This window comes from Raphanus sativus, unplaced genomic scaffold, assembly GCF_000801105.2.
Source record: "Raphanus sativus cultivar WK10039 unplaced genomic scaffold, ASM80110v3 Scaffold2647, whole genome shotgun sequence".
Classification (NCBI taxonomy): Eukaryota; Viridiplantae; Streptophyta; class Magnoliopsida; order Brassicales; family Brassicaceae; genus Raphanus; species Raphanus sativus.
The window spans coordinates 433-13,478 of NW_026617955.1; the positions used below are offsets into that span (position 1 = coordinate 433).

The following is a 13,046-nucleotide window of genomic DNA, read 5'->3' on the forward strand; positions in this document are numbered from 1 at the left end:
ATGGAATATGGAAAAAAATAAGAATTGTATTTAAGGAAATAACATCAATGCAAAGTTAGACCATGATACGTAAATATATATAAAGAATAAGTCATTTAATTTAAATATATGAAGTCCACCTTTAAAAATCCACCTAGAAGAAGTTGTAATGTATAGATGCTGCATGCATTTATACAAACTTCTTTTTAAAAAATGTATGGGCCGTAAAGGGCCGAAGAAGGTAGTTTGATTTATGTCAGGCCCGTTTAAAACATAGGGTTTAACGTAAAATTATAAACGGGGCTTGCGTCTCCGTCTCGTCGTTTTTCTTGCCGTTGCCGCACTTGCTTTGCTTCTCCTCAGGTGAAAGCTTAAACGCACTCTTCTTCGTATTAGCTGAATCTATAGTCTTGCTTGAATCCTAGAGCTCTCTAGCTTACTATAGACAGTAGATAACCATAAGATCTGTCTTTTACATAGGTTTTGCTCTCTCACTGATTTTGGTCGCCGCATGCTTTCTTCTTCCTCCTCATTACTAATTTGCATATCTAGCTGTTAACTTCGCTGTAGCCTCGGAGCACAGTCGTTTAATCTGTTGGGATGTGAATTGTTTCTCGCGTATATTTTCATGATAATTATTGTTTGAATCTTTGAGACTGGTAGATAAATATGCTAGTAATTGATTTCACTTGCGATCATTATAATCTGAGATTTGTATACTTGATGAATTTAATAGTCATTGTTAGTTTTATTCTGATGTATTTTTTTTTTTAGTGTTTTGGATTTTGGATTGATCTACAATTCAAGCTATTAAATCAAGATGCAGAACGAAGAGGGTCAGATCACAGAACTATACGTTCCTAGGAAATGGTAAATACATATATTCTGATTCTCTTACTTGATCACAACTCTCATAGACAGACGGGGCATCTTTACTAAACAATTTGGGTTCTTGTTGTTACTTGCAGCTCTGCTACTAACCGGATGATCACATCAAAGGATCATGCATCTGTCCAGCTCAACATTGGGCATTTAGATGCTGATGGCGTCTACACACCGACAGTTCACTACCTTTGCTCTCTGTGGTTTTGTTCGTGCCCAGGTCTGTGATACACTCTTAGTCTAATAGACTCTAAATGCTTGTGTCCCCGCTTCCGATCACTTTGTCCTAATTTCAATCAAAGTAACCGGCTTCCTAATCCAAAGCAGTTGATTTTGTCTGTTAAAGCTTTTTTTCTTCTTGTTGAAAAACCCTTGCTATATTAGAGTTTTTTTATTAGAATTTGTAAAACTTGTTTGACTTCTCCCGAGCAAAACACTGCACCTTTGGATAGTCATTCGTCATCAAAATATGACATTAACTAAACGATGAACTTACTATAATATTGCAGGGAGACGCAGACAGTGGCGTGGACAGGCTGTGGCAGAAGAAGAAGGTCGAAGCCAAACAATTTAAGATGCTCTTATTTAAGCTTTTTTTTTCTTTGTTATTTAATTAAACAAGATTATTGACAATTCTGAAGTAATTGATTCTTGCTCTCTATGCTTGGTTTTATTTTCTCTTGCTTGTTCTGAATATTCATCTAGTGAGAGATTGCAGTATAAGACCTTTCTTACCTCTTAGTCCAAGTTCTAGATTTAACCATTGAGGCATGATCATCATTCATCACCTATTATCAATGTAAACAATTGACCGCTAAGCTCCTACACAAGAAGCTTTGGTTATAGCCGTTGATGTTGCTTCAGGTTTGGTGATGGAGCTTTAGAAGATTGATCAACTTTTGATACTTAACGCGAGGGAGAGAGAGAGAGAGAGTAGAAGAAGGTGAAGATTTATTTATTTATTTATTTTTGGTCGAAAAAAGAAAGAAAGTGAAGATTGTTTAACGTAGGGGAGATGTTGACAAAAGAAAAAAAAGTTTGACGTAGGGGAGATAATCAAACGGCAGAGATTACACGAGTGTTTTGTGTGTCATCATCCTCTTTTCCTTTGCGGCTCCCACGTGTAGTAAGTACATTACGTCGACTCATTGAGAACAAATCATCGTTTTCTTGTCGAATAGACCGTTGGATCAAAAGCAACGAAAATACAATCTGAGCGGGTAACTTCATCAACACTCGGATTGCCAGCGTGGCAGTAGATGGTATATAAAGACATATTGTTGAACCCAACTCTTACCCAATTTGTAAACACACTAAAACCGGAAAAAGGAATCATCAGTTAGTGCTAATTTTTGAGATCCGTTTTGCTCAACAATGGAGTCACCAGCAGCAGCAGCGAAGCCGGCGAGAGGCGCCGGAGGAAGGAAAGGAGGAGACAGGAAGAAGAGTGTCCCAAATCCGTCAAAGCCGGTCTCCAGTTCCCCGTCGGTCGTATCTCTCGTTACCTGAAGAAAGGCCGTTACGCCGTCAGGTACGGCGCCGGCGCTCCCGTCTACCTCGCCGCCGTTCTCGAGTACCTCGCCGCCGAGGTATAATCTAGTCAAATGCGATTTAGAGAAACGGATTCGTTGGAAAATGAAATTAGGGATCTGATTGATTTTGACCTAATCTATCTCTTATCTATATTAGGTTTTGGAGCTGGCGGGGAACGCGGCGAGGGACAACAAGAAGAACAGGATAAACCCTAGGCATCTCTGCTTGGCGATAAGGAACGACGAGGAGCTGGGAAGCTGCTTTCCGGAGTCACCATCTCGAGCGGAGGAGTGCTGCCGAACATCAACCCGGTTCTTCTTCCCAAGAGAGCTGCTGGCGCTTCTGAGAAAGCTGAGAAGCCTGAGAAAGCTGCCAAATCTCCCAAGAAGGCTTGAGAAAATTGCTATTTACTGTTTTTAGGAATCTGTTGTTGCTATCGGTCTCTAGATGAAGAAACATCTTGTTTTTTTTTTTTTTTAATATTTTGGGTATTAGGGATTATGTACGTTGTTATCGTTCATCTCCGTTTGGTTTGTTTATAAATCCGATGGAAAATATTATTATGTTATTAAAGGCCATTTTGTAATGAATGAAGTAATTTCTCCGGTATCTTATCAGTTTCAGTCTGATCTAGTATATATTTTCAAGATTTTTTCATACATCTTTATCCACTCACTGAAATTGAATTTTTTAAAAGATCCTTCTGTTGAAATCGAATTAGATGAAGTTAGTGGCATTAATCATAGTAGTTTAGAGTAATATTACTGTTTTGTTAGTTATGGTATTCTTTTTACTTGGGCGGTTTGCATTCGAAACAAATATGTTTGCTCTTTAAGGGTTTATTTGGGCCTAAATGAAGAGGCCCTTTAAAATTGAGCTTCAGTCTCTGAATTTTACTTTACTCCAAACTAAGGTTTTTACCATACAACGCTGACCAAGAGTTTTCCGTTCATTGGTAATTGTTGTTGTTAAGGACAACGTTAGTAGCTGTTTTTTGTTTGTTTGAGCTGAGTGATGAATATGGTAATGGTAGTGTTTGTAAAGATCCATTGTAATACATGACTAAAACAAATAATAAAGTCGACTCAACATCTTAACACACAATATATCAACCAGAACCAACACAGGAGGAATACCAAAAAGCGAACAGTTCTTTTTCATCTCTCAACGGGCTTTGTTCTTTTTTTTTTTTTTTTCACAAATGGGTGGTAAGGAACATAGCCCAACAAGCCTGTCACGTTAGCCACTACGTCGTTGCATTTCGACAAAAGGTTGAGCATTTGGTGAGAGATGTCTCCGGCACCAACCGCTGAGCTCGGACCAGGAAAGCTTCTAGAAGGTAGTGGTGGTGGTGGCATAGGTGGTTCAACATGGTCTACTGTTTTAATGGGCTTTGAGTATTGTGGAGGGAGAGGAAGAATTGGTGGCAATGTCGAAGGAGGAGGAAGCTGTTGATGATGATGAATGAACAACGTTTTGAAACTTCTTACTAACAAATTCCATTCCAAAAGATGATGAAGATGAAGGTCCATCGTTTCTATTCGATGGCTCGTTGGTAGTTGCTTTACTCGAGTTTTCTTCGCCTTCCAGCATGAACTTGACTCTTGGGCGGTTACTGCTAGTGTCATCTCCAAGTTTCTTCAGGCAGGATTTGAGGTTGCTCTTTGGCGGTGGTGGCAGTTTTGGCTGGTAACGTGGCGATGCTGGGTCTGGCACTTGGCTCTGTGGCTCATCATCTTCCTTTGCGTTTTCTGGTTCTTGAGTCTCGGCTTTAGGAGCGTCAACGTCACGGAGGAAGTACCTTACGTTCACGTTACTAAAGAGAGAGTTGTTTCCCGTTGCATATCTAAAAGCAGTCTGTGCGTCGGCTTTATACAGGAAGACAACACGGCAGGTCGATGATTTCCAGAACACCCTGATGGCTGATTGATCCAACAGCCCGAACCGACCAAACCTAGCCTTTAGCAGTGCAGGTGAAGGAAGAGATGTGCCTGGTGGAAACTTCATGACAAGCATTGTGGGTTCCACCACCTTTGCTGATGGAGCCGTTTTCTTCCCGGTTTGAGGTTTTAACGGTCTTGCTTGAACCGCACCGCTCTGCTCTCTTATTGGTTTTATAGTCTCCTTTGCTTCTCGTTTAATCAGTTTCTCAGAAGCCATTGGTTTCAACTGATTAGTTTTCTTCAGCTTCTTAACTAATGGGATTTCGTCTTGGCGATCAGATGAGAGGCGTTTTTTGCCAGCTTTTGATGGGTCTTCGGTTCTGTTCACTGTCTTGCCAGGTTTTGTGTCTTTGGCGTTTAAGGCAGTAGCAGTAGCATCAGATGAAGATACAGACAAGCTTTTCTGGTAATTAAGTGAACGGAAACGGATAAAAACTTCCTAGCAGCTCCGAAAGAAGCAACTGATGAACCAGAGAAAGGTTCAATACAGAGATCTTGCAGATGACCCAATAGCTTCGGCACATCAGCTTCCATATAGGTATGTAAGTGCGCTGAACCAAGCTGGGACAGTTTCTTGGCTACAGGCTCCCCAGAAGATAATGGAAGCTTTCTCTTTCTCGGAAGATTAGAGTTAGGCTCTTTCATCTTTTTCTTTTTCTTTACTGGCTCTGAAGGAGGAGGATTCTCAGTGCCCATTTCGCTTGAAGATCGTTTAGCAGCTTTGAGTTTCTTGATTATAGATCCCGTGGAACCTCGAGGAGACTCAATCAGGGGCTGGAGAGAGCTTCCAGCTTCTGGTCCAGACTCTTGCTTAAGAGGCGCCATAGCTTCAGATTTCACATGCTCTGGATTTACTACAGTTCTTTCTTCCGTTTTCTCTGCTGATTCTTCGGCTACATCTTTTTCTTCATCAAGAGAGAGCTTTGGAACAGTCCCAGGAATAGCTGTACTTGAAGAGTTGGAATCCATGCTCACAATCCCAGGCTGCTCATCTTTTATTGGACTTTGAAGCGTTGACACTCTTCTCGGTAGCACAGGAACGCCCGTGCTTGAACTTGCTTCGACTTGGCCCAATGAAACATTCTTATCACCAGCTTCATCTCTGCGTTTGAGAAGATACTTGTCTTGTTTCTTCGAATCCTTAATCTTTGTGGGGGTCTTAGAGCTCTTCGGTACACCTAGAGTTTCTGCTATCACCAGCGGGCCACTCAAAGGAGCTGGAAACATGAGAAGTTGGAAGAGCACATCAACACCAAGACAATAAACAACAAAGCAAACAAGCTGACACATGCTAATGTAAAGTATACAACTACAAAATATAAATCATAACTCACAAAACCACCAAGTTATATAATATCTCACATCTCTGTAACAAATACGAAACTAATGATTTCTTGAAAGTGATAATACCTCTGGAGGGTGTTCTATTATGTGGTTCATTCGAAGTCACCGAAGCACGCACAGACTGGACCCAAAAGCCTGTGAATACGTTTCATCGAACTCCTCAAACACTGCCTTGCGGAAAGCAGAAACCGCCGCTTTCTTCTTCAAAAAACCCAAACTCTCATCATCATCATCATCATCACACTCCCGAGGCGCTAAAGCCAACCCTTTCACAAACGATAAAGCCTCAGCAGGCGAAAACTCATCCCTCGCTTTCTTAATCTGCTCCCAAGAGTAACCCCTTGAACCTCGTAATCCGGGACATCAACAGAGAAGTAATCCTGAACACTAGTCGCCCTAAAGTTATACGGGTTCCTGCATTTACAAGTCAGCCCAAGCGCCGACCTCCTACTCGCCTCGTCCACAGCTTCCTCCACAGCTCTCACAAAGTGCTTGGCGGCCGTCTGGTGCGCCTTCTCGGGTAAATGAGGCTCGAAGGGGATGAGCTCGGCGGGATCGAACCATCCGTAACTGCTGTCGCCGAAGAAGGCGACGAGGACGTGGTCCACTCTCCTCATGCGGCGAACGGAGGGAGACGCGAAGGCTTCGTTGAAGATGTGGCCAGGCCACCAAGGGTGAGACTTTACTTTCCCCCACACCAAGTCTCCCACTTGGAACCCGTAGCTCAAGGCTCTGGACACTCCGGAGCCCATCTTCTCGCTCGCCACGTAATCGTCGAACTCGGATAAGAGAGATTTGTAATCCGTAACCGCCGGTTTCTCTAAAGCTCCTCGCTTTTCTTCTTCCTCGAACGCCACGTCATCAGCTTCGGATCCAACCTCATCATCATTATCATCTTCTTGTTTATGAAGCTCGGGACTGTCATCAGACTTGTCAATCTCATCCTCGCTCTTAATAATCTCAGAAACCCTAGGCTCCGTTTCGCTTACGTCGTCTTCCTCGTTAGTCGCAGTGAGATCAGGCTTCTTCTCCGATCTCTCGCTCTCGGAAACCCTAGCACCGCCGTCGCCGTCGTCGTCAGCAACCGATGAATCGAGCTCCGTAGGTGAAGAAGAAGAAGCTGCTGCAGCATCCAGGCTCGAATCAACATCAGCAGCATCACCTGAGAGCGTCGGAATCACCTCGGGATCTTCGATTGGATTAGTTTGTTGGGGAATCTCAGGATCTTCGTCCATTGCGAACACCACACGAGACGAATTTGAGCTTTCGCAAAATGACGAACCCTAGAAACTTCAATCCTATCGGTTGTAGATAGAGGAGAAAATGAGAGAGACGGATTTGAACCCAAGAAAATGAGGAAAAAAAAAATGTAAATCGAGAGAAACATTTATACAGCAAGGGCCAAAAGACAATTTTATAAGTTATAAAATGATTATTATGTCTTAATATTGTTTTTTGGTCTAAAATTGATACCAATCTGTAATATATTGAACAACCCTAAATTGTTTTAGATTGTTGTCATCATAATAATTTTTTTTTCTTTTAAATTAAAGTTTTATTCCGTAACAAGATTTGTTTTAGACTTTGATTGATTTATCTCTGTTATGAGACATCTAATTTTAAGAAGAAAGCAATACACGGCATATATAGATTATGCTTTTTAGCTGTAATCAATAATTATTTTTTTTGTAAAACAATATACATAAGCAAGCTGTTATTAGTCCAAGTATCAAATGTTTGGTAGTTACCAAGTTTTAAGAAGTAAAAAAGCACATTGGTTGATGAAGTCCGCAGCAAATCATCAAATGTAAATGGTTATCGTCATATACGGTAATTAATACAAAAACCTATGCTGAAGTCTGCAAATCACAGCACATTTAAACCTATATATCTATGTTCTAACAGTAACATAACGTGACACACAATTCAGCTTTGGCTAACTTACAACCACAACAATACATTCTAAAAGAGTGTTATGGTCTTTTAACTTCCATTTCGCTGAAATAAATATAAACTTCAAATTCACAATCCAAAGTCCACTAAATGTTACTGTTGCAGGACAGAAAAACAGGGGAACAAACTCTCAGAGAGGATTGCTATTGGCAAAACGAGAAAAATCAACCAGCCGGTGGCCCGTTTGGTGGTGCATCACTGGAGCTCCTATGTGACTTGTGCTTCGATCTCTTCTCCCGTTTCTTACTCCTGAGGAAAATGAGAACATATATATAGAGAATAAGCCAAAAAAAAAGTCGTTAGAAGAATCTAGAAGAAGAAAGGTTAAGTGTACTCGTCATGTGAAGAACTATGTCCTAGACAAGATTTTAGCTTCCTGTTGATATGCTTCATGTCCTTTTCACTCGGGTACTTGTAGTTCTTCACCTGCAGAAAACAGAAAGCATATGCATTTAAGAAACGAAACTTTCATGGTTATGTATATGTGTTTTGAAAAGTTAGTGCATACCAAAGATTCGATGTCATCAAGTAAGTTTGAAAGGTGTGAAGTCGTGTGCTCAGAGTTCGGTTGAGAAACAATGCTCTCTAGGTACCTGCACTACATGCAGTTTAGTTATAAACTCCAACCAGTAAAAGCTTTTATATAACGAAAACAGAAGCCAAGAGATTAAAAATTAACCTATCAAAATCAACCACTCCAAGAACCCCATTTGCAATACGCAACGCAGCCAACGCCAACTGAGAAGAAAACAAATACACCAAATTTTTTTATTACTTCTTCTGTTAGATATAAAGCAAAATAGAGAAAGAAGGAAAAACATGGTGATATTATCTTCAACCTGAAAAAAAAACAAAAGGACAGGGAGAGAAAAAAGAAACTATCACCTGACCAGGAGGAAAGAGGAGTGGAGCATCTGTGAGCATAATTTTATCTGCTTCTGCTGTTGCCGCTTTGAGCAAACTCTGCAATGGAATGTTACGGCCAGTATGAGAAAGTGACACTGTACTAGTAAGGCCACTAAGTAATTATGAAGAGAGAGAGAGAGAGAGAGAGAGAGATCTACCTCCAGCTTTTGGATCTCATCGTCTCTAGCTTGAAGAAACTCCTAGAGGATGAAAAAGATAAATGTCACTTTTGGAGACAAGGTGAAGTTAACAATCATAATATGAACAGCCAAGAGTTACCTCCATGTTACTGACAAAGCCTTCCATTGCACGATACGGTGCAAAAACAATCAGATCAAATTCCAAACTCTGCAAAATAAAGCTAAAATATTAATCATGGACAGAAGAGCATAGGGAGAAATAAAGATAGGGAAGTGACTAAAGATTATAAAAATCATGCCTGAAGAACAGCCATCTCATACTTGAGGATTATGTGGTGATCTTGTTTGATCCCTTTCCCTATTTCCTCAGCAGATACATGATTCTCCTCTATTTTACATGCTGCATACACGCAGGTTAGCCTGTTCAATCAAAGGTATCATCAAATTAGCTGCGTGATAAAAGCATATTATCGGTAAAGCCTAAGGATTCGAAAGAGCCACTTACATTATCTCTTTTGGATGATGTTGCATAACAGACCATTGCAGATAAAACCTTTTAAAGTATTGGAGCGCTGTTGCCTGCAAAAAATATTAGAAGCAAAATATTAAACCTTTTATGTTTGACTTCATCATAATGAACTTTCATCTGGAATAAAGAGCAATGCACCTGAATCTTGTGAGGGAACTCAAAGGCACTGCACACTTCTTGGACTTTGGCCTCATAAAATGCTCTCATGAAACGTTCTTCATCAACACTCAAAGGTTTAAGCTTCTTATCAGCTGCTGAGAGTAAAAGCAGCATAAAAAAAAAATAACATTCATTTAAGACTTTTGACTAACAAAAACCATAATGATGAAAGATATTGGACGCAGTAGATTAATATATTACCCTGATCTCGTGCATTCTCTGTAGGATAAGTTAGTGATCCACTGGCATCTACTTCAACTTGGGTTGTTCCACACTTAAGAATTATAAGAAAGTTAGAATCTAGCATGAAAATTCGTACTAATGGTTTCGTAACAACATTTTAATCAAACAAACCTTCTCCAGCAATTGCACTGCCCTCTGGTTAGCAGCTTTATATCTCTCTGCCTAACAATGACAACAACATTAGAGCTTTTAGTTGCAATATCAATGTCTAAACAAGAAGCAGCTAAAAAAGTTCCAAAGTTAGCACTAAGAGACTCTAATGCACAAAAAGGCCCATCATAATGTAGTTCCTTTCCTTTCTATATAGAAAAAACATGTCCAAGAAGAAGCAAACATAACAGATGAGCAATTTAACAAACATAAACAACAGTGAAAAAATGAGCACATATGAAGGCAGTCTCTGTGACGCAAATAAAAAAACAGTAAAGATGAAAACTTTATAAGGCTTATGGCAAAAAGATGAAAAGGGAAGGAAGGATACCAATTTCTGTGGAGTGAAAACCCACTTGGCACGTTGAGTTGATGTCTGAAAATCCGCCATTACAAAGATTCAAAATTGAAAAATCAGACTTGTGTGAAGTTATAAAAGTGTCTCCCTTTCTTTAAAAACAAAACAGAGTAACAGTATCTCTCTTTATCAAACAGTGTGTGTTTTTCGTCAGTTTTTGACGGCTGCGACTGAGATCGCCGATCAAATTCACGCACGATGTCGACGGCGTTTTTTCCGTCTCAATTTCAGTTTTTTTTTACGGCTTCAATATTTTTTTAAAACAATTTATTTAAAGGGTTTAGTTAATGTTGGGCCTGTTGGGCTTACAGAGTTTGATTATGCTATGTATCCTCAATCAAACATGCAGCCTGTTTATGTTGCTCAAGTTCCCATCTATGTTGTCTTCATTGCTATGTAACAGAAGAGAAGACATTGTATCAACTCTCATTCATTATTTCCGCACTTTGTAGGTATGATCTAGGCCAGAGAGGTTAACAGAAGTAACAGACCTCTCTTACGAGTATGTATTCTATTTCGTTATGATGTAAATAGCATACAAAAGATATACAAACATTCCCTTTTAGTTACATTCATAATACCAGACTAGTGGGAACGGTACTACTCTTGAGAGAGAGAAGAAATCATCTATCTTCACATGGCTTTCATGAACCTGTTAATGGATGAGAAAATTCCAGCAGCTTGACTCAATAAAGATGGCTCTTCATCTGGTTTCTCTTCCACGTTCCCATATATAATCTGCACCATAAGAAACGCAGCTTAAATCAGCTATGCCTTTCACTGCAAGTAAGAGTGTGACGACACCTCAAATAAACAACATAGGAATCAAATCTAGTATTCAACTAACCTCGAGATCCTCAGCATCGGGTCGACCAATGAGTTCTTTGGCGAGTAGATACCTGCCCGGTCTGTCTTTATTGTCATAGAACACTTTCCATTTACTAGAAATGAAACCAGGACACAGATGATTATTAATAGCATCTACATAGACTTAATCAGATAAGAAAAACAAATCTTAAGTCTTCTTACCCAGGATAACACCTGAAAACAGCACCAGCAGCCAGAGGTCTCATCGAGTAAACCGTAGTAAAAGAACTACAAGAGTAAACCATGTTAAGTCAAATAACCTTCTCAAGTTTCATTAAGGATCTTGCCTTTGTTTTTTACCTTAGGAAGTAACGCCTTAGCTTTCTCACGTTAAACCCAACCCCAACTTCCTCGCTTATAAGACGAGGGTTCCACATAACCAGAGGCCTTGGCTTGAAACAGAACATAGAAAAATTGTCTTGTTGATGTTAGAACAAAAAGGTTCTTGTGTAAAAGTTAAAACTATGTTTAGTTACCGGGTCATCAGCGAGCCCTTTTGCAATTTTCTCAACGTATTCAAGCATTTGGTAATCAGGAACAACCATGACAATAATCTCATCTTCTTTCTCCACTGGTTTACGGTCACTTAAGCTGCATCACAACTTGAGAACATTACTGCATGTTCCCTCTCACTTGAACTAAAAAAACTATCTATCAAGCTCTCAAGATGAAGCATAATTACCTAGCGAATCCAAAAGCTGCATCCTTCCACTTATATTTTAGCAACGCAGCAGCTCCGGCATCTGGAAACACAGCTTTAACTCTCTGACCAAAAAACATTTCAAAAAATCAGTATGAGCTGAGCTATCAAACATCCATCAGTGACTGCATGTAAAAGAAGTTTCATAAAAACTGTTAAACTCACCTCACAACCAGTTTCTTTAATGAGTGTCTCCAAGAAAACGCGAGAAAGCTCCCAAAGCTCAGCTTGCGCACCTTCATCGTCTAAGAACTGCAGTTGAGGAATCAAGAGCTCCACCTGCGAGATTCAAGAGTCAAGACTCTGGGTGAAAACTAGTGAATGGAGCTGGTTACCACACTAAGACTACGTATTCAAAATCACAAGTCCTTACGATGGCTCTTGTTCCTCCCGAGTTCACAAACGAGGCACTCGCTTCACCTGATTGCCTAACAGCTCCCACCAGATCATTAGGCAAACAGCTGAAAAATTAGAACAAATCTGTGAGTAGTTCCCTTGTTATTACATACCTGTTCCAATCATTTTCTTGCAAAAAGACACATTTTCAAACCATATGTTCCCTTGTTATTCCAACAGACAAACACAAGCCTTACAGAAACAGAGGAAAGTGACAAACTTTGAATCTAACTCGACGCGTTTCCTCCAGAAAAAAACAGAAGAAGACACAATACCCATAACATTTTCAAACCATATGTTTCCTTGTTATTCCAATAAACACACAGAAACAGAGGAAAGTGACAAACTTTGAATCGAACTTAACGCTTTGCCTTCATAAAAACAGAGAAAGACCCAATTTTTATAACATAGAAGTCGAGAAATTTCACTGAACTCGTCGTCTTCTTCTTCTTCTTCTTCTGATGGGTCATCAGCTTCTAATGAAGCAGGGGAAGTAGAAGCTGATGTGGTCTGTTCAAGAGGAGCATCACCTTGAAACTTATCGAATTTAACACATGTTCTTAGCTTCGAAACGGGAGAAGCAGAGACGCCGCCGCAAGAGAGAGAAGGCGGGAAAAATTGAGTGGTGGAGAATGAACAGCTGGTGAGATAGCCATGGAAACAGCTTGGTGCTAAAGAGAAAGCCATGACCAGAGGTTCTGGCAATCCTGATTGTTTGTATTTCAATCAAATTACAAAAATTGGAATACAGGGGGAATTTATGTAAATTATCATATTTGGGATCTTTTCGAAACATAACTACAAGTTTAGGGGCTGTTTTATAAATAGCGAAAACAATATTTTTTTTCTGTTCGAACCCTCCAAGGTGAACGAGAGGGTTAGAGTTAAAGTGGGCTTTACGATCCTTTAACCCGTAATCAGGATCCGTTTATGACGCTCCCCTTGATGAAGTAATAATGAAAGA

At 40.0% G+C, this 13,046-nt stretch overlaps 2 protein-coding genes and 3 pseudogenes across 3 annotated transcripts; 2 read left to right on the plus strand and 3 right to left on the minus strand.

Annotated features, from left to right (window-relative positions):
- The first annotated feature begins 306 nt into the window (after positions 1-306).
- Positions 307-1,478, plus strand: LOC130505865 (40S ribosomal protein S21-2-like; annotated as a pseudogene).
- Positions 1,479-2,173: 695 nt separating this feature from the next.
- LOC130505866 (probable histone H2A.5) lies at positions 2,174-2,958 on the plus strand (annotated as a pseudogene).
- Positions 2,959-3,406: 448 nt separating this feature from the next.
- Positions 3,407-6,964, minus strand: LOC130505864 (PWWP domain-containing protein 1-like; annotated as a pseudogene).
- Positions 6,965-7,654: 690 nt separating this feature from the next.
- LOC108825688 (cyclin-H1-1) lies at positions 7,655-10,350 on the minus strand. 2 transcript variants are annotated; one of them, XM_018599021.2, is made up of 13 exons: positions 10,093-10,350; positions 9,723-9,773; positions 9,570-9,642; positions 9,348-9,460; positions 9,186-9,259; positions 8,980-9,100; positions 8,820-8,888; positions 8,699-8,740; positions 8,520-8,597; positions 8,314-8,372; positions 8,143-8,227; positions 7,969-8,060; positions 7,655-7,883 (listed from the first exon to the last, which is right to left on the minus strand). In XM_018599021.2, exons 1-13 carry the CDS (start codon positions 10,150-10,152, stop codon positions 7,799-7,801), a joined length of 1,002 nt encoding a protein of 333 aa, XP_018454523.1. In that variant the 5' UTR covers positions 10,153-10,350; the 3' UTR covers positions 7,655-7,798. The 2 variants fall into 2 exon arrangements, with proteins under 2 accessions (XP_018454523.1, XP_018454522.1); XM_018599020.2 differs by having other exon boundaries at positions 9,348-9,463.
- A 229-nt stretch (positions 10,351-10,579) lies between these two features.
- Positions 10,580-12,802, minus strand: LOC108825573 (uncharacterized). Its single transcript, XM_018598889.2, has 9 exons — positions 12,516-12,802; positions 12,060-12,147; positions 11,852-11,965; positions 11,669-11,751; positions 11,463-11,577; positions 11,287-11,378; positions 11,149-11,214; positions 10,967-11,060; positions 10,580-10,857 (listed from the first exon to the last, which is right to left on the minus strand). Exons 1-9 carry the CDS (start codon positions 12,767-12,769, stop codon positions 10,753-10,755), a joined length of 1,011 nt encoding a protein of 336 aa, XP_018454391.1. The 5' UTR covers positions 12,770-12,802; the 3' UTR covers positions 10,580-10,752.
- Between the last annotated feature and the right edge of the window lie 244 nt (positions 12,803-13,046).

Coding starts and splice junctions, on each gene's coding strand:
- LOC108825688 (XM_018599020.2), bottom strand. CDS start 10,152: ATGGCGGATTTTCAGACATCAACTCAACGTGCCAAGTGGGTTTTCACT. Junction 9,643..9,722: donor CAGTGCAATTGCTGGAGAAG/GTTTGTTTGATT, acceptor ATAATTCTTAAG/TGTGGAACAACCCAAGTTGA. Junction 8,889..8,979: donor ATGAGATGGCTGTTCTTCAG/GCATGATTTTTA, acceptor TTTATTTTGCAG/AGTTTGGAATTTGATCTGAT.
- LOC108825573 (XM_018598889.2), bottom strand. CDS start 12,769: ATGGCTTTCTCTTTAGCACCAAGCTGTTTCCATGGCTATCTCACCAGC. Junction 11,578..11,668: donor GCAGCTTTTGGATTCGCTAG/GTAATTATGCTT, acceptor GTTGTGATGCAG/CTTAAGTGACCGTAAACCAG. Junction 11,379..11,462: donor AAGGGCTCGCTGATGACCCG/GTAACTAAACAT, acceptor TTCTGTTTCAAG/CCAAGGCCTCTGGTTATGTG.